General features: G+C 37.8%; 1 protein-coding gene across 3 annotated transcripts in view; it reads right to left on the bottom strand.

Annotated features, from left to right (window-relative positions):
• Positions 1-5,009: 5,009 nt before the first annotated feature.
• Positions 5,010-26,207, bottom strand: part of LOC139742682 (glycogenin-1-like) — a 40,242-nt gene continuing 19,044 nt past the window's right edge. The window contains exons 6-8 of one of the 3 annotated variants that reach the window (XM_071653213.1): positions 23,919-24,105; positions 9,499-9,519; positions 5,010-6,274 (exon numbers count right to left, since the gene is read on the bottom strand). In XM_071653213.1, the coding sequence (XP_071509314.1) occupies positions 6,020-6,274; positions 9,499-9,519; positions 23,919-24,105 (463 nt within the window). In that variant the 3' untranslated portion in view covers positions 5,010-6,019. Of the gene's footprint in view, positions 6,275-9,498; positions 9,520-14,673; positions 15,020-16,591; positions 16,838-23,918; positions 24,106-26,207 lie in introns of those variants that run through there. The other 2 variants (XM_071653211.1, XM_071653214.1) reach the window with 2 other exon arrangements.

The following is a 26,207-nucleotide window of genomic DNA, read 5'->3' on the forward strand; positions in this document are numbered from 1 at the left end:
CAGCATTCATTAAACTTTGCCGAGGCCCAGTTTGAGCTGAATATCTACACATGTACTTCCGTAGATTTCTTCGCATAAAGTATACACCAAGAATATGTACCCAAGGCTACGATGAGAACTAGCAAGATTATGTGCACCAAATATGGTGGGAAACGGAAAAATAATGATAAAATTCACGGCAGGTGTAATGACTAAACACTGGTGTATAGCACAATATTATAGTCGGCATCATAAACTAGAGCGACTAATCACCTTTCTTACAGAGAAGGTAACTGTTTTTATTGTACATTGCATAATTAGTTCCTGCATTCCTTCTGTGGCAGTGAGCAGAAGTATACCTATGTGGTGGCGCAGGTGCGTGGTTTTACAAGGGCACATTAACCAGTATACATACACTAGTATATCAAGTCATGAGAGTACAATACTGACAGGTACAATATTTTCTGCAGACAAGAAATATTTTGCTCTCATTGTTGTAAAGTGCTTTTTTATTCTATTTGCCAAGTGTACAAACATTTGCGATCTATACATGGGGAAGGGGGGGGGGGATAGAACAAAAGAAAGGAATGCAGTGATTGGCACTGATAGGTTTGGCGAGAAAAAAAAATCAAATGTACTCCCTCTATATCGCTACATCTTGCTGCCACTCGCTATATATACTTGCTTCTTCTGTCAACCTATTTCCCCCATACAGATACATCGCTTCTCTAGTTAGCAGAAACTGAAGACGAGGTATGTACATGATAGCTAACCTACACAGCACTACCCTGCCTACACCGAAAGATAGTTTGCACTACTTTATCGTCGGAGATACGTTTCGCGGAGACTGCGTCTGGCTTCATGGAATCTTGAACTGTCTAAGTTAGAAGGAAAAAAAATGCTATAATATAACTCCTCCGAACAGACAGATTTTTTTTTTTCTATACCCTGCCATACCTCTTGTAACAAAATGAATACATTGTATCTCAGTACTTGAACAGCCAGCTACATTACCTCATGGGACCGGGGAATTACGTCTGTCATGATTTTGCATCTTGTGAGAGTTCTAAGTACATGTACAGAATTCTTCGAGAAACTTAACCAGACCATAAAATGGGCGAGTAACCCCCCCCCCTCGCATATACGCACACACAACCATGCTGACATGTGTGTCGTTACTACATTCAGAAAATACTTCATGTCACTACCTGGAACGTGAAAAATGAGGGTCAGTTTGCTCGTTATTATTGCTCTACAGAAACACCACATATACTCAAGATGTGTTGCATATTTATTATAATCACGAAATTAAATTAAAAGGCAATTTATCATTGATGTAGACATACAACCTAAATACAATAAGCAACAGAGATCGAGTGAACTGTGACTGTAAACTGCTTTTACAGTTCGGAAGTGGAGGTTGCTGTGTGTGCAAACGTAACTACAGTAATGATGAGCAAAATAGTAACCCATATCTGGACTTGGCAGTGCATATCCTATATATTGATAGGTCACGCAAGCCTCGGACAAACCTTGTTTCAGCATGAGGTGTTTCTACAGATACATGTCACAAAGTCCATTTGATTGCAGCTTGCAGAACACCCTGCACCTACCAGGTATTCAAATACTCTTGATACATTTCTTTTTTTTTTGGACATGTATTTTCATGAGATGTGATTGCATCAATGCATTTGCTGTCATACATTTTTGGCAAATCATTTCTGAACAAAAAAAGAGCATCTCTTTTTTAATTACTCGCATACTGTTTTCAATCTTGTTATCATAGTAGTGTAATCACATTCCCCCCTCCCATATTTTCCTAACTCTGCGAGACAATCGAAACATATTTTTGTGTATTTTTCCCCTTCTCAGCTAGGGCTCTTGATTTCTTCAAACTGACATAAGATCACAAGACCTTACAAGAAAATGACTGAAAATGTCATGATGGATTTCATGTACACCTTTAGCATATATACAAAACATGATTCACTTTTTGTCAGACACCAAAGAAATGCTTTGAAGTTTCAAGGCAGGTCATCCACTCTGTTTCCATGCACAATTGTACATTGTACTAAATGTTGCTCACACACTTTTAAAACACCTGAAGACAAAAGAGCATGTAAAATTATTTAATGTAATTTTTTTCCCACAGAAAATCTGCAAATTATCCCCCCCCCCCAAAAAAAAAAATAGAAATGTCGTAATGGCAACTGGCATGCCTCTGCCATATCGCATTATTTTCCCGATAGGTCCATAGTACATCTTGACAGTGTGAGACAACAGTTTCACAGGATTGACAAAAAAATTGAAATGACAGGTTTGAAAGTTTGTGGCATAACCCCCTGCAAATTAATATGTTGAGTACTCATACATCCTCAAACCCAATTTTAATTGGATGGCTAGATTGCTTAAGAGGGCAAAAATTCAGGAATTTGAGCATTTTCACTAGGCCTTTGACTGACCTTTGCCCTTTGAGCCCACAGTCAACATCTTTCTTTGAGTAATCAATAACTGGTAATATCAAATTTTCATGACAACACTTTCAGCTGTAGGGAAAACTAGTAACATGTTAACATAATTTAAACTTTGTAAGACATTCATTACGCAGTGTGAGTGAAACGACAATTATCAATATCTAGCACCTGCATCATGCTTTAATCATTCACCTGAAAATTATATGTTGAATTCAAGCCACTCATTTGCAATGTAAACCCACCTCCAGAAAACATGATATACAAACAAGGACATTTATCAGTCGCTACAATCTCTACATTTTTGTGAGGCTTGAAGATACAGATTTGTTTACCTGAGCTGCCAAACTCTGCAGGTTTTTAATGCACAATAAAGAACATAATTATTTTGAAGGCAATAAGACATACTTTGGTTCAAAAATGAAAACACTTTTCATACAAACTAAGAATGCTAAATCCTTCAAAAAAAAAAAAGATCTCCACATACTGAAAAAATTTCAAACAAGTAGCTTCTTGTTTTGTATGAAAACAAACAAAACTAAATATAGCAATGAAATGGCAGCTCTTACTTCCAGTTAGTTTCCAACTACCTTCAGTTGGTATAACACCACTTCTGTGCAACCACTTCCAAGGTAGAATTCAATCATAATCATGTTTAATCATTACGAAACAAACAAACAAAAAAACCATGGCATACATCTAGGAGGTTAAGGAAATGACTGGTTTTAATTTCCAGTTTTTAAACAATCTGGCTGTGTTGGGGTCACCCAGATGTGATTCCCCATCCCTCCCCAAAAAACAAACAAAGAAACAAAAAACAAAAAACAAACAAAAAACAACTAACCATACATTTATGAACTGCTTTGAGTCATTACAGAAACTTTTGTTTCGAAAAAACAAACAAACAAACAAGCAAACACACACAGAGTATTTGACACAGAAACAGTTTCTTCTTGATTCAACTAGACCAGGTTATTGTACATAATCATATCAGAACTGTTATTGCTTTTTAAAGTTTTGCTTTCAAGCTTTAAACTCCTAAAAAACTAAAAAACTATGGATGTTAACAATTTAATAAAATCAAACTAGAGTACCTAAAAGCCTTGATACAAAGTTCTTCTGCTGTATAGCAGACTGCAACTTCAAGGAATTATTTACACATCCTATGTAATGAGCTGCAAAATCCAGGCAAGATAGAAATGTTGGTATTAAAATCAATCAGCTATGATTGTAATAACAACTACTCAATACTGGAAGATAAAAAATCAAATAGCACAGGCAGCATCTAAAAAAAACAACAAAAAAAAAAACCATTAAAAAAATCAGATGAATTTGTTGGCACAGCTACAGTAATTATGACTACTAGTACATGAAAAACTGTGACTAAAAGAAATTGATTTCTTTTCCACAATATGCTTTGAATGCATTATATATTAGTAAATGAGCCACTTACTTCAAATGTTGACCTAACAAGGGCCAAATGATTCTGCAGATCGATGTAAAACATAGGCCTACATATCACCAGTGCTACAGTAAAGGGCCCTCTCTATAGATTTTTACACTGACCTTATGGGATCACATCAAAAGGTAAGAGATGAAAACTAGGCTCAAACTTTCCATCATTGATAAAGGCATCATGCTAGGTTTTACCTCCAGGCCACGATGATATTCAATCACCTTTTATACTTCATCAATAGAAATGATAGACATCACCTGGTAACATGCTTGAGGGATAACAAGACACTGAAATATTTGTATAAAAAATAGTGCAAATTTGGTTGAGTACTGCAAAAAACAGTGTCTCCCTCAGATCAACTTACATCTTTCTCGGTGTAAGGGGAACCAGAAATGAGGTGAATCTGGAGGTTTGAGGCAAAACTGTGTGGGCAGGTGCATTTTGCACACAAGCCATACAGCCAATTTGATGAACATGCAGTTTTATAAAAGCTTTGCGCAATGCCGGTGCAACTAGCATTGAAAACGACGGCCCAAAAGAGTACTTGTTTAATACAGGCCAGCAACACTTTATCTACCAAACATAAATTATGATGGGATTGATAAAGTACCCAGTTCATGGTGAAATTGTCTCAAGTACATTGTACAACCTGGATTTGCATAAGCACTTATAACATCATTCCCGTAAATATTCATGAGTCTGAAACCCTGCCCATTGTTCTCTGATCTTTAAATATGATTAATTAATCATTAGTCATTAATTTTCAAATTATCTGTCACAGTAGAATAAATAATAATAAACAAAATATATATATATTTTTTCAAATTCAAGACTCATTTAAAAAAACATAATTCCAAGTTAAAGAGATGGCATAGCATTGGTTGAAGTGAGGATTCAGCTTCTAATTTTTTACAAGATACTAAGAAATCACTTTATGAAATGTTGAAGAGCATACAATTCTAACAGGAATTCAAAGTTTATTTGATGAAAATAAGTTTTGAAATGGCTTAGATATATGACAACAAAGTAAAACAAAGCCATCCTAATAGGTGGGTAACACCTTTTATTAGGATTGCTTTGATCTGGATATCTGAACAATTTCAAAACCAATTTCCACCAAATAAACTTTGAAGTCTTCTTAGAATTATATGCTCTTTCATATTTCATATTTAGATGTTTCTCATTATCTTAAAAAATCATTATAAAAAATGTTGGAAACCTGAAGCCCCATCTCAACTGAAACTGTACATCTCTTTATCAGGACCCATTCAGTTTGCCTTTTAGTGGAAACCTTCGAGTGGAAAGGGAAGTGGCAGGGAGCTATGTCACTTTTCCATGCTACTTTGCCATTTGAAGTGGTAGTCAACACCTCTTGACACCTCCTGCATGGTTTGTAGGATCCCAGTTTTAAACGTATACTGCATGCAAAAGTCACATGGATAGAAAAAAGGGCGAGCACAAACCAAAAATCCGGGAATGACGATTCATGGTGACATGGTGGACTCAGCATATACCGGCACATGACTGCAATGACTTGTGGATCAACTACATGCTACATGCATTCACTATTTACAGTCACAGCTCACATCTAATATCGCAGATAAGTTAGTTCAGTTAGTTATGACACCATTTAATGTTAGTGGATGCCTGCTGAGTTCAATTTGGAGAAAATGTTTGCTCTGTCCTTAACTCACTTCCACCTTTATTGTACAGCACATAATAGCATGCATGAACTTCACTGGAATTCTAAAAAGAAAATGAAAAAGAAAGAACCCAACCCCCCCCCCCCCCCCGAAAATCAATGACATGGTCTTTGATATGTTGCTAAAGGATGGTGCCATCAAAGGACATTGTATATGACAAAGATTTTGCTTTGAAACTCTGTAGTCAGCTCGCATCTGGTTAAAGAACAGATTGCTCGAGACACATATAGATTGAAGAACTAAACAAAATAGCATGCCTACGGTGATGGCGATAACAAGTCAATCAGATTAAAAGCCTCTTTTGTGGTAACACCTGTATGAATGTGAATACGGCTGATAACGACTCCTTCTTTGACTGTAATGAGGTGGGCGAGGGGTTTGCAAGGAACACATTTTAATGTACGCAATGCCTAACTCTCTGCCTCCTTGTTATCTGCCGATGATGACAGGCTGGTGGAGGGCGAGGCGGCGATGGTGGTATTGGGGTTACTGATGACCTGGTGGATATGGCTCATGATGCTGTCAAAGCTGTCTGAGCCCTGGTAGTCGATCTGACCACGCTCCCAGGCATGCTGTGAGGCCCTAGGGGAGCCAGAGCTCCAAGGTTGACCCTCGGAGCCATCGGACAGCCTCAGTTCACCCATGGAGTCAGCTAGGCCAATGCCCTGAGGGAACAAAGAGAGATGATTGGCAATGACAAATTTTCGGTTTTGATGATAGACTCCCTTCAAGACTGATGTATTAGTTTCTTCGTTTCCTAGCTTTATGTGCCGTGTGCAACTGGGTAAAAATTATAGGGTCTTTTCAGTTCAGGATATAAGCTGATACTCCTTGAAACAATGGGGGATAAGTCTGAACTTAGGACTTCATGTACAATGGAATGCTCACTGAATGGGAGCCCACTGGATGTCGCTTACAAATCTATCCTGCACAACTTTGCACAAAGATGATCAAGTGCACCATATTAGATACGATGGGTATAAAAAGTGGAGAAGAATTTCAATTTGCTAGACTTTTTCCTAATTTCGGGCATATAATGTGCTGTACCATGGCAGCACACTTTCCAGTAATCTCAAAAGATGTGTCTTGCACATGTTCACATCGAGTTTTCAGTTTATCATGTATCCCAAATTTCTTGTGAATTGGTGAAATTGGAGAAGTGAAAGTAAAGTTTGATCCGCAAGTATTTTACCTGATTTGAAGCAAGAACGCCCTGTCACCATGGCAATGCACATTTTGCTACTTTAATTAAAAAAAAAAATGTGTCTTGTACAACTCAAATTGATGTTGAAATATGTGCCAAATTCCTTTTAAAAAATTGCTTGAAAACTGGTGCAGTACAGTTAAATCTGCAACATTTGCAACAGACTGACTGTCTACCTTCATTTGGCAGGGGCATAACAAGTATACATATGGAAATAAAGCTGAAAAAGGGTTGTATGAATTCCAGCAGAGTACTCCACAATGAAATTAGAAACAAGGCAGAGGAAAATCAAATAAATATATGAAAATTTAAATCACCCATGGACCAAAAGTTCCATCTTCCATCTAAAATATGAACAAAGTCAGTATAAGTCCACTTTACACAAGTAGGTGTACATGAATGTCCATAACAATATGATGAGGTTACGTAAAACAAAGAATGTTATTGACAGTTTATCTCAGTTCACTTCTTTTGAGAGCTATGAACACATACATTCACTATCACAGTCTTTCTCTTTTCCTAATGACATCTCCAATTTAACAATACTGGTGAAGAACATGGATTACAAATATCTATTCAAATGCACTGTTGTAATCTAAAGGTTCTGTTTACCTTTGGGAGCAGTGATTCAAAAGATGTTTGAGATATCACATTTGATGCATATGTGTAGGTCAGTTGTATCACAAAACATCCTACGAGTACCACATAAAAATTTTGTAATTAAACGTAGAATATGTGGATATACCACTATTTTTCTGGCTAAACCATAACTGTAGACAGTTTAGTCTCTTAGAAACATTTTTATATAACAATTGTTCACATTTTGCAATACTTAACATTGATTATACAGATTCATATTTTTACATTGGTTGTTTCTATTGCTATCTCACATTTTAGAACTATTTTGAAGCACTTAAGCACGGTCTTTGTTTCATCTGCAAACAGTAAACAATGCCTTTAAAGTGAATCGGGATTTGTTGGATGATTAGGGAGGTGATAAAATAGTGATGGAGAACCACAAAGCTGGAGAGAGGAATATTATTCTTCCTTGCTAGGAAAAGCCAGCAATCCCTCACCTTGGAGATGAGGCATGATGTGTTTTTGTGTTACAGGAGGCAATATTTAGGTATGCCATTCATTTTGCATGAGTCATGAAAATATCACAATGGTGAAACAAATGGCATATATCTATTATACAATAAACACACACCAGAGACAAAGATACAGACAAGTGTGAAAACAGACAGTGAGTAAATTCAAGCCAACATAAAAACTAATATTATTACTATAACACAAACACAAGATCAGCAGTCATAGAAATGTGAAAACCCTCTTAGCATACAAAGATTGTGATCTCATATGATAATGGCAATATACTAAAATTACACTCTCACAACATTACTACAGGGTAGATCATGACTCATGTAGAATACAGTTTACAAGGAAATGGACATGAAATAACTGTAGTGGCAGTGGAATTAGAACAAGAGGCCTACAGGTAAAGTGCTCATCTGATCATCACACGTCACCATCATGATGGTACATATATGTGACTAAGCATTACAAAACCAACAAAAGGGTTGCACACGCTGATTTTAAATGAGGACTCAAAATAGGTGAAAGTGGTTTACCTTGTAAATCTTGAGTTTTTCATATTTTCTGTAAGAGCGATTCTTCCTCTACACTACTTTAAAGTTTGGGATCATAACATGAATGGGAAATTGTGTTTTTGCAGTTTTTCTAGAACTCTTTATTGTAGAGTAGTATAATTAGTTATGCCTTATGATAGCAGCTACTTAATATCTTAAAAACTCATTACACACTCTTCACTTAAAACTCTAATAACTTTAACCCATTGAAGACGAGTCCCGAGTATACTCGAGCATGTGTTTATGGGAAATGCGTGTTGTAGCAAAATCAGTCCATCCTCAATTGGTTAAATGAAAGCATGATGCTACTGCTTTCAAGGTTGGTACAGGTATTAGTCATGAATAGAATGTGATAATATATCACGCACAAATTCAGTTTAATCTGATAATTCCTTTATTGTGGTCAAGGTTGTAAATCCTGTTTTTCTGTTTTGTTTTGTTTGTTGTTTTTTTATTGGTCCCATTTATTGCACAGAGCATAGGTTGGTGAGATAAGCACTTGAATAGACCCTAAACTTCAGAACTTCTTTTCTAAGTAAACACTTTTCCAGAGTGGGTACATTGTTTCCATTATTTCGATAGGTTAGTAAGTCCATCTGAATCAATTCATACATCATTTTAAAGCTTGAGGTCCACTTTTTTAGAATCTGCTCACACTGAAAATCCATTTCTGGCGACTTTTGTCGGTTTTGTGATGTAGGGTCACATATAGTATAAGACTTCTACTGCCAATGGTAACTATAATATTACTCACAGATTATAAATAGTGGCACTTGCAAAAAAATAAATGCAAAAACAAAAGCAACACAACACACAACAGCTCATGAATGTATGCAGATGAAACCACAGTGGAGCATAATTTGCACAGAAAAAAAAAAAGGAAGAAAGAAATGCACTGGTCAAGTGTCATACAAAGACAACAAAACTGAATGGAGATCAAGTGCAAATTAGTAGAAAAAGCATGGAACAGAACTGCACAAAAGAAAGATCAAACATCTCGTTTTGAAGACATTCTGCTCTGGGCAGAAGTACTTACGGTGATCCCTTGGGGTAAACTCTATTGCAGCATTCAGTTTATGCAAGCCATGCAAGATTTCCATGACAACAAGCACAGTAGATGGAAATCAAATAAAGGAGAAAGAACAAAAATGAGACAGCAAAACTTTAGCCATCATGCATAGAACATAAATCAAAGTTCTCTTCAGTCTTGCATTTGATCTTGTTTTGCATGGTACATAATGAAACTTTTGAAATGTATAACAAAAAAAGTCAAAATGCACATGCAAAGTAACATGTGGCATGCACATCCTGTACAATGTAGTAACATAAGTGCATCACAAATTATGTTTTCCTTTCACCCAGATTTATCTCATGATTTTTCAGTGTCTTTCTGTACACTTTTCATTCTCTCTCCTGCCTCTCAGTCAAATACGAACGCAAATATTAAATAATGCCCCTCTCTTTTTTTCTCACTTTTGCAAACTTCCTCTTTTCTAACTCTCCCACACTACCATCAGTAGAATCTGTCCCCTCTCTTTATACTTCCTCCTTAATTTTCTTCTTCCTGTTCTTCTCCCATCAGAGTAAAGCTTTAGCTGATTATACACTTGTTGGGTTTGTGAACTCATTCACATAAATGTATGCAACATGATCATCATGACAGTAATAAAAGTATACAATGTACTATGAATAATGGCAATAACATAAATATGATAACCATTCTCATAGTGTACAGTGCATCATACCTTTCAAAAGGTCTCCATGGCACTTCACTAACTTTTCACCCAGCACTCATACCAGAATCGCTCTCGATTCTTTCATGTGCATGGGTTAGGACCCTTCTACACATGTGGCCTCCATTTTGTGTTTATTCTAGCAGTTTTACCTCATACCAGGATGGCAGCATCACAATACACAACATCAGCACTGCTGATATCCAACTGAAATTTGAACAAGGGACCTTTTGTTTGAGAGGCAGACAAACAACCAGCTGAGTCAGTCTACTGCCCTTTCCTCATAAGACAGACAATGGCTAAAATCGTGACTCACATCTATTAATATTAGCCACCGTAATGGAAACTTTTGAGAATAATATGCAAATGGATGCAGAAAGTCACAGCTTACAACAGTTATGAAATGCTTTTAATTTCCATGATGTCACTATATAGATACAAACATACATCTATGGATAAGTAACACCAGATGGGGAAAACTGTTTTCAAATTAAGTACTGTGAAAGAGGACATTATTGCACGAGTAATTATTCATGTTGGCCAGGTAAAATGAATTCCACAGAATCAAAACATCAACATGTTGCATAAAAAAGGACAAAAATATTTAAATGCTTTTATTTTCATGCTAGTTTCTTGCTGCACACAATGCGCAAAAAAAAAAAAAAAATCCACATTTATGTACACAATATGAGATACGCTAGTAGCAGGTGGAAGCACGCAGCTCATGTAGGTACTTTTTTCCTCACACCACTTCTTTCATGATTGTCACAGCCTTTATCCAGAGATAGTATGTAAAAACAGAACTCCCCACATCGGCATACAGCTGGATGCAGAAGTAAATGATTTTTATTTTATGCATCATTCCCTTCACAAAGATGTATCATGTGTGTGTGTGTGTGTGTGTGTGTGTGTGTGTGTGTGTGTGTGTGTGTGTGTGTGTGTGTGTGTGTTGTGTGTGTGTGTGGATTCATTAAGTGGATTCATCGAGTATGTTGAGTAGTGAGACAATCCATTTTCCAACCAATCTTAAAACATGAACTGCTGTCTTAGAATTCAAACATGGGCTAACCACATTGCTGTTTGTGCTGCCAAACGAGTTCGAGGCATAGAGAGATGATGAGCAAACAGATTTTCACTGCTTTCCACTTCATTCAAGAGTCTTGTAGGAGGAGCAAACACCATCAAAGAAAGCATACACTGTAATACAATGCAAGATGCACAAACTGGACTTTATAAAACAGTATGTGTTCCCCTGCAATGAACCCTTGGAGACAGACAGAACAAACCTCTTGTCCAAAATACAACTATTACATATCCAAATTTTATATATATTTTTATGAGGTTCTTATAAGGATGTGTGTGACATGACATGCACTTGCAGCAACCACTCTATAAACACGAAGTTGGTTTCCACATCCTGGACAAAATAAAAGGGGTCCAAGTGTGAAATGGTATGGGAGTTTGAGGAAACATCATTACATGAATGGCAAAGACAGATGACAATGCTTAAGTTGACCTTGCATGACCTTTGACACACATTCATGTGCACACAGTTCTCATAGACTTCCAGCATCATAAGACATACACTGCACCTGTGACTGCAGCAGTTGAAGATGCCAATTGCTTTGGAGAGTCATGAACAGGCAAATGGATACCATAGTGGATTCCATATACATAGTGTAAGTTTGACATCTTGACAGAGACAAGGTCAGACACATACCAGACAGAGGAAGATCAAACCCTTGACATGAAGATTCACATTATGCACCTTCAGATATCACACAAGTTGTGATTTAAAAGTGGCCAATGGATTTAAGAGTGTGGAAAGACAAAATCAAGAGTCTTGCAAGCCATCTGTAACTTGGATGAACTGCAATGACTATTGATCTTGATATGGAACCTTGGGTAGTATACCATGACAAAGATCACCCTAAATGAACCTCTTGTCCAAGTTACGAGTATGAATGGTTGTACAGTTTGTCACAAGTCTTACAGTAAAGTGAAATATGTGACCTGAAATTACCTTTGATCATGGCATGTTACCATGGAAAGCAACAAGAAGATCCTAATAAGTGTGCCTCTGATCAAAGTGGAGTTGCACTGGGAGTATTGGTCAAAAACTTACCCGTATTTGTCATACGATTCTCGCAGGCAAACTTTTAACATGCGACCTGAATTGACTTTTGACCTTTGAATGTACAACTGTAACCTCTGACTGCACAATAACATGGATATTAAAAGTACCTCTGACCCAAGAGTGGTAACAATTGGAGCCACTGTAGCAGGTAAAGTTACTTGTCTCCAGGGTTTCATGCAAGTCAATTTAATTTACATTTGTTATAAAGTCAGAGATTGACGATGGACAGATGCCATTTGGAACATTTACAATGTAGTTCCACCTTCACCTTCAGTGGGAAATACTTACAGAGAAATGGTGATCATTGATGGAAAATGAGTCGAGCATGGATTACCTGATGTCCTTTTGAAGAATATGTAACGAGAGGATTGTAACCCTACATAATTGTGTATGAATGCACCATGAATACCTTACAGAGAGTCTAAAGTGGTGTCTCAGCACCTAATAATAGGATGGAAAAGGTTTTAAAAAACAAGAGTGTTAAGAAGGTGGGTTTCCATGCCTCTTTAAATGACAGCCACTAGAATTTCAAGCGCAGAGAAGGCAAACAACCCATACTACAAGCCCAGACTGTCAACATACCTGCTTCTTTCGACAGGTTTCATCTTCAAATCTTGAGGCATGCTGGTGACGCCCTCCCTCAGTCCCACATACTGAAGACAATGCGAGAGAAGCATCCTACGTGGGGATGTTTCCGTGGTTAGCAGCATGGGCAGTGGGCAGATAAATGTAGGTTTAATGGATGTTATGTGATGCCGGTGTTATGTTATTAAAAACTCAGTTCATTAGCGGCATGATGTAAAGATGTGAAAATGTGAGTGTAGTAGGAAAATTAATATTTTCAATATGGAAGTTAGCTTTGCTTTTAACATCATGATGTCACAAATATCAAATTGTTAAAGGTTTATATCCAGGTGGATGCCAAATGGTAAAGACAAAGCAAATAGATGTCTCAATTACAGTGGAAAGGATGAATTGAATGCTTAATTCAATTAGGCAGTCACATGTAGTAAAGTGAGTTGTTTAGTTTTCTTGGCAATATAAGGAATAGGTAATAGGATTGAAATATTTAGTGAATTTCACAGGACAACACAACATTCATACATCACCCTTGTACAGATTTGACAGGAGGTAGAAGTAAGGATTGGATGATACAGCAACAGGTTGGGGGGGGGGGATATTTGGGTTGGTTTACAGGGATACACATGGGGGTCAGAGGGATATTTCAAAAGCACAAGGGGTTGTACCACAAGAGGGCGCCATTTAGGATTACAACAATGCAGGGGGTATGGAGCACACACTTGGTATTTTGGTAATAGAAGAGACAAATGGTATAGCAGTACATTGAGCAACATGGGTCGGGAGGGAGAGAAGAAACAAATTAAAACATAACATTAGTGGCTTGGAACATACACATGTACAATTGTATCAGATTGATTCTATCAGATAAAAAACATTACTTTATTATTTTGGAGATACATGTACACAGCTGAAAAAAACACTTGCAATTTTTGCATTCAGGCAGAATAGAGAACATTCAAACATGCAACAAATGACTCCCCCCCCCCCAAAAAAAAAAAAAAAAAGAAGAAGAAGAAGAAGAAGAAGAAGAAGAAGAAGAAGAAGAAGAAGAAGAAGAAGAAGAAAGAAGAAAGACTGAGTGTTCATATACCTGGGTTCCTCTTCCAAACACATCTACACTTTCTTAACATCATCATGGCTAAATCCCACATGAGCAACCTCTACAGGTCACATCTTATCTCATGATTTTTGTGTGTTTTTTTTTTTAATGATTAAACAAGCAATTGATTTAATAACCAGCAAATCATTACTTTTCAAAGAAAAAATGACACCCTGGTATAAGTCCTAGACACAAGAAAGTTTCCTTTGGGGAGTAGAAAGGGAATCTAAATGCACAGTCCATATTTAAAGGGGTTGGTGAAAACAGGGGTCTGATTTTCTACCTAGTATGTACAATACTCAAATACTGCCCAATTTCAATTGCTCAGTGTTTGTTTGTTGTTTGTTTGTTTTTTCAGATCTAAGCTGTTCTACTTACCTCAGGTAAATTATATGCATAAGTGCCAAATGCATACTGAGGTAAACTGGGGTAAAACATTACAATATTTCATTTACGAGCACAGGAATGAGGGGAAGAAGGGGAAGGAAAGAAAGAAAAAATTATGTCCGAGATGAATAACATTATGAGTATGAAGAGGGAGAATTACAAAACAAGGAAGTACATGAGAAAAGGTGGAAAATAGGAGAAAGAGAGACCAAGAGAGACATACACAAATGAAGAAGAGAACATATAGTGGAATTAAACTAAGGCTGCAAGCAATATCTACACCTGGAATCTACAATAAAATGTCAGTAATAAATGTCAAGGGAAGAAAGAAAGGAATGAAGACACTGGAGAGGAAGGATGGTTTGGAGCATACCGCTCTTGCCTCAGATGATTCCATGTCCCCCTGAGGGTGGAGATGTGATTCATGAAGGGGTGCAGATACCAGCTCCACTTGCTGGTCTGGGTCATGTTGACCCCCACCAATGAGGGGCTGTGTGGTGGATTGAGGAGTGGTAGGTACCATCTCTGGTCCCTGCTCTGGTCCTAGGGGTTCATGTAGCTCCCGTAAGGGGTGCAGTTTTGAGTCGGGAAGGGGCGTTGTAGCCATCACAGTATCTTGCTGTTGACGGATTACATGGGAATTTTCAGAGATCTTTTGATCAAGTATGATTATTTTTGTATAGCTGGCTTGGAACTGGTCAGCTGGGATTTTCTGCTCCAGCCAGGCCTTCCAATTAAGCTTTTTGAGGAATAGAGTAGTTATTTGGTGCCTTTTTGGGGTAATCTAATCTTTGATCTGGATAGTTTTTAACAAGCATTTCGTTGTTTGGAGGCAGTGATTAGACAAGGCATCAATGGTAGAGAGCCCAGAAAAGAAGTCCTGTCTGATGTTATAAAGTTAGAATGAGGGACAGTTTACAAGACACACACCAAAAAAGAAGCACACAATAGTGGTATGGGATTAAGCTGTACATACATATTACTACAAAAAAGATTCAAGAAGATGCAAGCTAAAGAAAGGATTGATGTTAAAATAAATATGCAAGTGTCATGGAGATGTTATCAGAACCACCATCTTGATGACAACTAGTAGAAAAAGTTTTATACTTTGACATTCACATCTTCTACATTTCACTGTCACACATCCTGATATGTTTGCTGCTAGGCCACAGTTAAAGGCTAAAGCCAAGCATTGGCTCTATACTGTTGATATTATGGAGACCGAGCATCAATCATACCCTATGATTTGTCCATAAGAACAAAAGGCACATTATGATATCAACAAATGGGCATTTGGTGCATTCAGAAACTTCAATAGACTATCATATTCAAATTCAGCTTCCAAAAGTTGATTTGATTCTTTGGAGTGCCCCTGTATTACAAAGTATGTTGTATTTTGCTCAGTGTGAATTAAAACGAGACACTGAGTGAATGACCTAGAACAAAGATATCAGACTAATTTCATCCAATTGTACACATTAATGAATTCTGGGGATGATCAAGTTATACGTACAGATTTTCTAATAGACACTTGAATCAAAATGAATCTAGGCAAAACAGAAAACATTCAAACATGCTACAAATGGCTTTTCACTCCCTCTCCCGCCCCCTCCCAAATTGAATGTTCATACACGTAGATGTGTACTTCGTGATGCTTGTAATTCTCTGTAACAGATAAATTCATTGAAAACCACAAAGAGATTCATCATGACTATCCAAGGAAAACAAAATAAGACCTTAATATGAGCATGTTGGTATTAAAGCATTAGGGTACCTTTAACACTGACCATAAGGGAGTTTGATGCAAAATAAAAGTTGGTGTTTTTTTTTTAATTTTCCATCTAAGTACATCTGTGACCCAAAGATTGCAGATTTCCTTGACCTAAGTGGCTCATTTACCACAGAAAACATAAAAGCAAAACTGCAACTATGCATATTAATCAGGTAAACTAAAACATAATAAGCACAGGACAGAAGAGGAGAGAAAAAAAATAATGGAGGGGAAAGAGAAATAGGAAGAGGAGGAAAAAGAAACAGGATGAAATACAAAGGTACATTGTATTAAAAGAAGGGAAGGATAACATGAGTGAGAGCTTCATATCTACATCACGACCCAACAAAAGAGTATAAACATTCATGAAAGAAAGAAAGGAAGGAAGACACTATAGAGGAAGGATGGTTTGGAGCATACCGCTCTTGCCTCAGATGATTCCATGTCCCCCTGAGGGTGGAGATGTGATTCATGAAGGGGTGCAGATACCAGCTCCAATTGTTGGTCTGGGTCATGTTGACCCCCACCAATGAGGGGCTGTGTAGTGGATTGAGGCGTGGTAGGTACCATTGCTGGTCCCTGCTCTAGTCCTATGGGTTCATGTAGCTCCCGCAAGGGATGCAGTTTTGAGTCGGGATAGGGTGTTGCAGCCATCACAGTATCTTGCTGTTGACGGATTACACAGGGATTTTTAGATTGCCTTTTATTGGGTCTGATTATCTTCCAAGTTTGTATTTTGGCTTGGAACTGGTCAGCTTGGATTTTCTGCTACAGCTAGACCTTCCTCATCATTTATTTGAGGAATAAACTAATTATTTGATGACTTGTGTAGGAAACTTCAAGGGATGGGTATAGTTTTGGTTGAGATGGGGGAGTCAGATTCAAACTTTTGTGAGATGATTAGAAACCACTTTTGAAATATTAAAGAGCATACAATTCCAAGAGGAATCAATTCAAAGTATCTTTAATGAAAATCTGTTTTGAAATGGCTAAGATATCAAAAAACAAAGTAAAACAAAGTGGTTCTCATAAATGGTGGGTCCTACATTTCATTAGGACATCTTTGTTTTTAGATATCTCAGTCATTTCAAAACCACCTTTTTGTCAAATAAACTCTCAATTACTCTTACAATTGCATGCTCTTTTATATTTCATACAAACAGGTTTCTCATTATCTCAAAAAAAAGTTGAAAACCTGAAACCCCATCTCAACCAAAACTATGTACCAGCCTTTCAAACCTTGAAATGGAAACATCTTGTTATCGGGAGGCATTGAAAAGACAAGGAGTTATGGGTAGAGAGCCTGGAAAAGAAAACCACCGTTCAAAGTTAGAAGTTAGAATGAGGAACAGTTTACAATACCACAAAACAAACAGATGTAATAGTGGAAAAGGGGTGAGGTTTACATGGCTGCATAATACAGAGACAAATGCAAGATATGCTGTCGAAAGAAAGCCAAATGTGGATATCTATCAAAATGAGCATGCATGTGTTAATGGAGATGTTATCAATACCACCACCTTGATGCCTTGATGACAGCCCGTAGAGAAGTTTCTACACTTTGACATTCACGTCTTCTACATTTCCCTTTCACACATCCTGATGTGTCTTTACTGCTAGGAAACGGTTGAAGTCACATGCCATGCACCACCTGTGCACGTCATTGAATTCAAAGCAAGGGGACCGTCATCAATCATATCCTATGATTTGTAAAGGAAGAGTACGCTGTGGAGTCCTTGATTTTCTCCGATTGCAGAAATCGGACTGAATCCACTCAAATGAAAATCATGTTAACAGAATTTTTGTCCTTTTCTTTGATAAGCACAGAGTCTAGGGCAAAACAGAATTTTTGCTCTTTGAGCCAGTTTAAAGCAGACCTTCAGATCTACTGAAAAGGGGAATCATTTTGCAATGAACCACCACTTATCAGTCTGTGTCACAGGTTGTTCAGATTACTTCTCTTTTCAGATGTATATTTTCTTCTGACTAACTCATGAGATTTTGAATGAGCTAAAGCAAGTCATTAAACCTCTGATGCAACTTGGCAACCTGCCAGTTAGCACTGCGTATCGGTAGACTTGCGCTCAGTTGTCCAACATGGAATGGATCACAACTTTTCGTCTCACAGGGCCAAGACAGTCACTGATGAGCTAACTTCCTTCCCCCATTTCCTTTCTCTTTCCTGTGGACAGCCAGTGACTATACAAATATATATGATCAGGGAATCGGTTGCACTTTGTGGCATTCTGTGATAATCACTGTGACATTTGATATAGTATAGCACAATGAACTCACTTCTAGCTTTATCACTACCACCAATTCCCAACAAATGTGACCATGCATCTGACACACACATTCACACACACACTGAATAGCTCTTTATTGTAAGCACACAAAAGACAGATTCAGAAATCCATATGACGGGATTATCAAAGTATCACAAAATCTGTCACACTCATTATGTATGTGCTCATCATTCTTCACAAGGATCAACGCTAAAGCTGTTATGAAGGAAAGATCTTATATGTTGTTTGTGCACACTTCCTGGTGTCTTTAAGGGTAAAAATGGAGAAAAAACAACTCAAGACCATCTTTGGCAACTTTAAGAACAGCTTTAAAATAGGGGTGCACAATGTGTTCAAAACATGACTTTGCCTAAATTTAACACTTCTGAAGCAAAATAAAATAAACTTCCTCATCAAAAATATTGACAATACAAAATCAACAATGTGGACCGAAAGACACTATTTGCAGACCTACTAGGAAAGTAATCTACAGGTGTGACTGTGTGTGGGCTTTGTTATGAAAGTCACCTATGCAAGCTAATGGCGCTTATTGGGGTGCCCACATATTGATGCCAAAATCATATATTCTGGGTAGCCTCTTCAATGTTGTCCCTGCTCTATTTATAGAGAGGGCCCTGCTAATACAATGCATCATAAAGTTAACCCTAGCATTTCCAGGTATCCATTTATGCACCGAGATTGAGAGGGACATAGTGACCACAAACATCTTGTTTATGGACGATGGGATTTGACGATGACACTTGATGGGATTCAAACTCCAACTGAAAGTCAAGTTTTTTTACACTGTACCAACTATACAATGTACACTGTAATAGCAAGAAAAGAATCACTGCTTCCTTCACATGTAAGCACTGTAGCAGCCAGAAGACAAGGCATATAACACAAATTAGCCCACTCTGCCTCTCTCAGCTGGGCTTGCCTTCCTGTGAAAGTGATAACAGATATGTGAGGCAGACTTGCAATAGGATATCCCTACACACCCATTACACATTCCAGTTGCTGCATTGTACAGCTGATATTACTTTCCAATTCCATGTATCAATGACCATAACGAAGCTGCCTATCTTGAAGTTCACAACATATGCAAACAAATGGGAGTGACATGTGAAAACACAGAACTTTGTATCAATGTCTGAATACTTCACAATGAACTGATTATCCAAAAACTAGGACCTCTGTTATTGCAGGTTTTTTTTTTTTCAAGGAAAAAACCCAAACCAAACAAAACCACACAAAACACCAAACCATACACTAAAACCAAAACCAAACTTTTGAAAGGAATGTTCCAACAGAAACAGTCGGCAGGAATACTCAAGTAATTTGATTTTAGTACACAATCTCTCTTACACTTTAGTATTGAAAACTAGAACCAACAAATACATCTGCAACAGTTGGGCTTCAGATTAGAGGTCACCCAATGGCCCAGTGTATGATAAGTTGGACTTAGGTGACCAATGCTCTCTAATGCTTGTTAAAAATGTATACCAATGGTAGTCACAGTATGCTTGTGGTGTTGAAACATAAACATAACTAGAAATGTCGCTATGGCAACTGGTATGCCTCCGCCATAATGCATGATTCTCCTAATAGATCTATAGTACATGTGGACAATGTGTGATTACATTTTCACAAAATTGGCAAAATATTAAAATGACATGTTTGTCACAAATGTATTGAATGTTTACCTTCCTTGACCTATGTTTAATTGGATGAATAGGAGAGCATGTATTTGGGGATTTTAAAAGAACTTTAACTTGACTTTGACCACTTCATAAGTTTATGCACTGAGTAATTTTCAAGGTATGGAGAAAAAGCGCAATTTCTGTATTGAACAGTAAATTGTTATCATTTTCATCTGGCCTTTGATTTATAAGAGAAGCACTGTCAGGCAGAACATACATAAATTCAGCATGTACTAAGTTTCAAGATAACTTGAGCCACTTCCGAGATATGGAGAAAAAAGTAAGTTCAGCACTTTCACTTGATCTTTGACCTTTTGACCTTTGACCTTCTTGGCAAAAAAAAAATATCCCAGAGAATCTCTATTGGGTTAGACATGCATACATCAAGTTTAAAAAAATATATATCCTGCTGGCATTGCATAAATATAAGGAAAATAGTAAGATTTTGAAGTATTGCCCTTGACCTTTGACCCTTGACCTTTGACCCCATGAACCCTAAATTCCCTAGATAACCACTGCCAGTCAGTAGATGCATATACACTATGTTCCATGAAGATACCTTGAACAATTTCCAAGATAAAGAGAAAAAAGTAAAATTTTAACATTTTACTTGACCTTTTGACCTTTGACCTTTTGACCTCATGACCCCAAACTTTCACCAGAGAATCTTAATTGGGTAGTACATGTATACACTAAGTTTCAAGAAAATATCTTCAGGCATTGCATAGATATGGGGGAAATAGTAAAATTCTAAGCATTTGACCTTGACCTTTTGACCTTTGACCTTGAGCATGTGCACCCAAAAGTTGATAGGCACAACTTCACCCCCTAATACACATACATGCCAAGTTTCATTAGGATACCTCAAAAGGTTTTGGTAGTTACCCTGTCCACAAAATTCATTACGGACGGACGGAAGGACGGACGGACGGACGGACGGACGGACGGACGGACAACCCGAAAACATAATGCCTCCGGCACCACTTTGTGGCGGAGGCATAAAAAGCACGTTGAGAACAGGTAATACAGAGAGCTCTTCTCTTTACAGCAGCACCAAAATGCAGTTTTAAATTCTGCCATGAGTGCCATACAATGTACACCCAGACTTCCACTGCTGAAGCATATACCAGTAGTTGAGAGTGGCACACATCAGTAGAATGACACTTACAGTAAAAGTACCTGTAGCTTACATTTTCTGCAATTTAAAAGTAACACAAAGAAATGCTTTGTGTGTGCATGTGTGTGTGTGTGTGCATGTGTGTGTGTGTGTGTGTGTGTGTGTGTGTGTGTGTGTGTGTGTGTGTGTGATAATAAATCACATTTGGCTTTGTCTGTTTGTTTGCTTGTTTGTTTATACTGATGACAGAAGTCAACTTATGGCATGTTCACCAACTGTATTTCATAAGTCACTCGACATTTCTCTGAATTTTACCATTTTCAATTTACAAAATGTAGAACAAGCCTTTCCCAAATTCCCCACAGTGTTATTCAACAGAGTGATTCCATGTTTTACTGTGGCTCGTCTGAGAGGGGAAGGTAAGATTCTGACTCTTTACCCTGAACACTGCACATGAACTGATTCATGTACATGTACATCTTGAGTCTCTGAACAATCGATATAAGCCAATCAATAGTTAACATTACCTTGAAAGCCTGGCCAGAGGAACAAACATAAAGCCATCACTTTCAGGTACATTGTACCCGAGGCTTTGGAAAAATTCCACCAAAGAAACTCCAAGCGAATGAACTAAAATAACAGCCTTTTTTCTTATAAATTTTAGCTGAAGACCAAAAACTGGGCATTACATTTCTTAATTCACCCAAACTTGGCAAAGCACAGTATGGAGGTTTGCAAAAGTGTCTATGCATAATCAAGTGTGCAAGCATTCAGTTTGATCGTCTGTTTAAAGAATGTGTGCATGCAGTTTATACGTCTTTTTATTTGGTTGATATTCTTGTGCTCGTAAATATTACAGGGAATACAAACTAGCATTTTCCTCCAATGAAAGTGAATAAGCCGGAAGCACAGAACATTCTGTATAATGTGCTGCGAGTGAAATAACCTCCATGTTATTCTCGTCTGTGATTCAGATTTTCAATCCATCACATGTTATCAAGAACTGTAGGTAAGGTACATCTTGTCATGAATATAATAATTTCTTCACAAAAAAGAAACAAAGAAACTGTTAGTGTTCTATGGAAGGGAGTCTATAACATGAGCTACAAATAACTTTATAACATTCTAAATTCATGTATGTGAGAATTGTTCTGATATACAGTATGGGAAGCCAAGTACCAGCTCTTTTCTCTAGACAGATTGAGACATCTGAAACCCCTGTAATTTATGACTTTTGGAAACATCAGGTTGAATAGTAATCATACAATTGAGTAAGCCGAGTATTGAGGACATGTACAAATCTGCCGTGAGTGAAAGAATCACGAATACAACAGCCAATATCTCTCACACGCATAAATACACACATGTACACATATTCACAAACACGACTACACTCCATTGAAGAGTGTAAAAGGATTACACAGAATTCTGTGACACTGTAGCAATGCCAAGCACATTCAAATCATTCTTACTTATTTGATCCATATCCAACAACCATCCCATCAAGCTATGCGAGTTTACCAGAAGACCACTTTAATCTCTCTCTCTCTCTCTCTGTTTGATAAGAAAATCATATGTGACCCGCTACAACAAAAGGATCCTAAAGTCGCTGACGGCTGAGCCGAGAAAATCGAGTTTGAAGTCACATCATCAAAATTGGTCAAAACAATCGAATTTCTATTTTCGGCACAGTTTTGTAGTGTAATGTTTTGCCTACCATCTTTCAAAATTTCGAAGCTAAATGATCAAAGGAAAGGCAAGAAATCAGCGTCTTTCTGGGCCATGATTTTTCGACTTTCAATGTAACAGAAACGTGTCCAAAGATTTGGATTTAGCACCGCAGCTAGACTCCACCCCTAGCAACGAGGGAGTGATCTTATTGGTCAGTGCGTGGCATCCTGGTAATTGATTGGTCGTGCGTAGACCGCTGGCACTAAGCTTGAATGAACATAGCGGGGGTCGCTAGGAGCATGCCTTCTATTATCCAGCGGTGAAAACTGCCTCGCCTCCCCTTGATCATGATAGCGTCGGAAGGAAAACTTTGAGAGCAGTTTTCTCGAAACTTTGATTTCCTCCACTACTTGACATGCACTAATAAAATCATTAATATCTCCACAACCGAGTACTTTTATGAGTTGTACTACATATGAAATTAAAGTAGAAGAGTAAGGGAATAATGTCATGCCATTTTCAGCAAATTGTCATCCCCCGACTTTTGGATCCTTTTGTTGCAGCGGGTCACATATTTGTGTGTTTCATGAATTGTTTTTCTTCTTGAAAGCATCCACAGAATCTGAACAATCTTCTGCATACTCACCAACATTGCTCAAGTATAGGCAATAGATTCTGATATCCCCTCTCTCCCCTGTGACAAAACTTGTAAAATGATAACACAATGCAATGCATGACTGAAGACCATATTACACCCCTCTGTTTAAAGTCAATCATTGTTCTAGCTCAGGCAATATTCTGCTATCACCATCCAGCCCAACATTACTAAATATTGCACGATGCAATGGCATTCACTGCTCCTGCCAATGACAATGACAATGGGTGAATGTGTGTGGTGATGGACATCTCTGGTAACCTGCTGCTGAAATAAAGAATGAAATGTGTACAGTACGAGTGAACTTTGACCTAACCTGTTCTTGCTCTATCCGTGGCATGACCTTGGTGAGAAAGATGTTCCACCAAGCTTGTACGTATTTGAAGTCGTGTGCCACACTGGAGTCTGGCGGCGGGGACAGGACTCTGGTCTGTGTGTTGTACCTGAACATCCATGGCTTGGTTCTGCCTATGAAATGGACTATCTTCACATCATTACCAAACCTGAGGAGATGGGAGAGACACAAACAAGAAGAAAAAAGAAACATAGTAAGCAGAATGAGTTACACATGAGGGGAAAACACCTTGAAGCTTTACCTATACTGGTAGATGAATTGGGAGAATAAAGCATCATACATGTGAAATTGTATGTACGTAGAGCACTCACACAAATTGCACGTATGCATATATAAAAGCTTGTGTCCATAAACACGTAACACTACCATAATACGATGTAGTACACAAAATATTTGGCACAAGTTTTCCATTTGTCTGTGAATGATGTGAACCTCCTAGTTTCCCCCTTCGTTCTTATGTGTGAGAAACTTGAAGTTTTCACAAGACAATTTTGCCACAGTTTTCCTCCCATTTCCCGCCCCCCCCCCCCAAATGTAGGATATACCTGAACTCGGGCTTCACTCCACTCTATTTTGTAGATTTATTTGTCATGCCATTATTCACTCGATATCTACATTTGTATGGTAGAAGAGATCGGACAGATCCTTACAAATGAGGGCGGCAAACAAGTTTATGTGGACAAAGATACATAATCATAAAAAACAAACAATAAAAAATTTTACAGCTTACAGGAAGTGCAGTCTTTTGGCTGCAAAATAACACTAGAGACCTTCAAACAAATCTGAGCCGATAATCATGTGACCCTGCATCACAAAACCAACAAAAAGTCGCCAGACATGGATGTTTTGTTAAGGGCAGATTCTGAAAGAGCAGACTCTAATAAGCTTTAACCCTAAATAGGCCGGGCTATTAACAGGTAGATCATAGAGCCGGGGGGGGGGGGGGGGGGGGCTAGCCCCCTCCAGATCTCGGCCGTCTACCGCGCGATCGCGACGAAAATTCGCACACACATTGCCTATGACGTAATCTAAAGTACCATGAAGTTAGATTTAAAAAAAAATTATCATTTATGCTTAATTATGCTAATTTATGCATAATGATGCATGAAATCAGACATTTTTGTATAAATCACTAAATAAAGCTCAAAATGGGCACGTTTTTTTGTGTAAATATTTTTTTTAGTGTCCTGAGCAAATATAAGAGAAAAAAATTGTGTCATCTGAAAAAATTTCTTAAGTAGTTTATTGTTTTTTAAATTTCTTATGTATTTCTCTGTTTTTTCGACTTTATGTTTTTCATTGTTTTTTCGATGAAACTTGTCCGTGACATTGTTCCGAACAAGAAAATATGTTATTAATTGATTTTAATCGATAAAACCCCAAAATAATCATGCATTTATGAAATTTGCCTGTAACCACAGTTTGCATTGAAATTGTACACGAATTCACGTTTTTGAGCAATTTTTGGTCTGACATGCACGTACATATTTATGCGCAACTTCGGAACCGCGCGCCCGGGCATCGCAACTTTGGTGTCAAAAGATGCGGGAGACTCGAAAGAAAAAAGTCATGAAACGTTGCGGCGTTAGCTTTTCGCGTTAGCGATACATTGGGCGAAATATCGAGGGGGGGGCCTCGGAGGCCCCCCCCCCCCCCCAGCCTAGTTAGGGTTAAAATGATGTATAATAAACTCAACTGAAATGGACTCCCCTAACCTACCTAAATACTGGAAAGAAAGCACACACTCTGGAAAAGTGTGAGCTGAGAATAGAGGCTCTGAAGTAAAGGGTCTATTCAAGCACTTTAATAATCTTTCACTAAGCCGCGCTAGCTATGGGATGAAAGGGACAAAACACAGGATGTCAACCACTGGAGCAACAATAATGAAGAGATTATCAGATTAAGCTGAAATTGAGCATGTTCTATCAACACATTCTGTCCATGATTAATGCCAACTTTCAAAGTAGTAGCATTATCCTTTCAAAAGTTATTAGACTTGAAAGTGAAGAGTGTACAAAGGATTTCAAGAAATGAAAAGGGGCCTCTAATACATACCTGATCATTCTATATTCTCCCCTAAAAAGTGTTTGAAGAAAAACTGCTGAAAACACACTTTCCCATTCGCTTTATGATCCCAAACTAAAGAATAATGTAGGAGAAAGATAGGTCTTTCAGAAAATATGAAAAACTCAAGATTGACATAGTTGACCTATTTCACCTGTTTTGAGTCCTCACGTAAAATCAAGGGGT

The sequence above is a fragment of the Diadema antillarum genome, unplaced genomic scaffold (genome assembly GCF_040938485.1).
Source record: "Diadema antillarum isolate AM-2024a unplaced genomic scaffold, OU_Dant_1.0 seq00001014_RagTag, whole genome shotgun sequence".
Lineage (NCBI taxonomy): Eukaryota > Metazoa > Echinodermata > Echinoidea > Diadematoida > Diadematidae > Diadema > Diadema antillarum.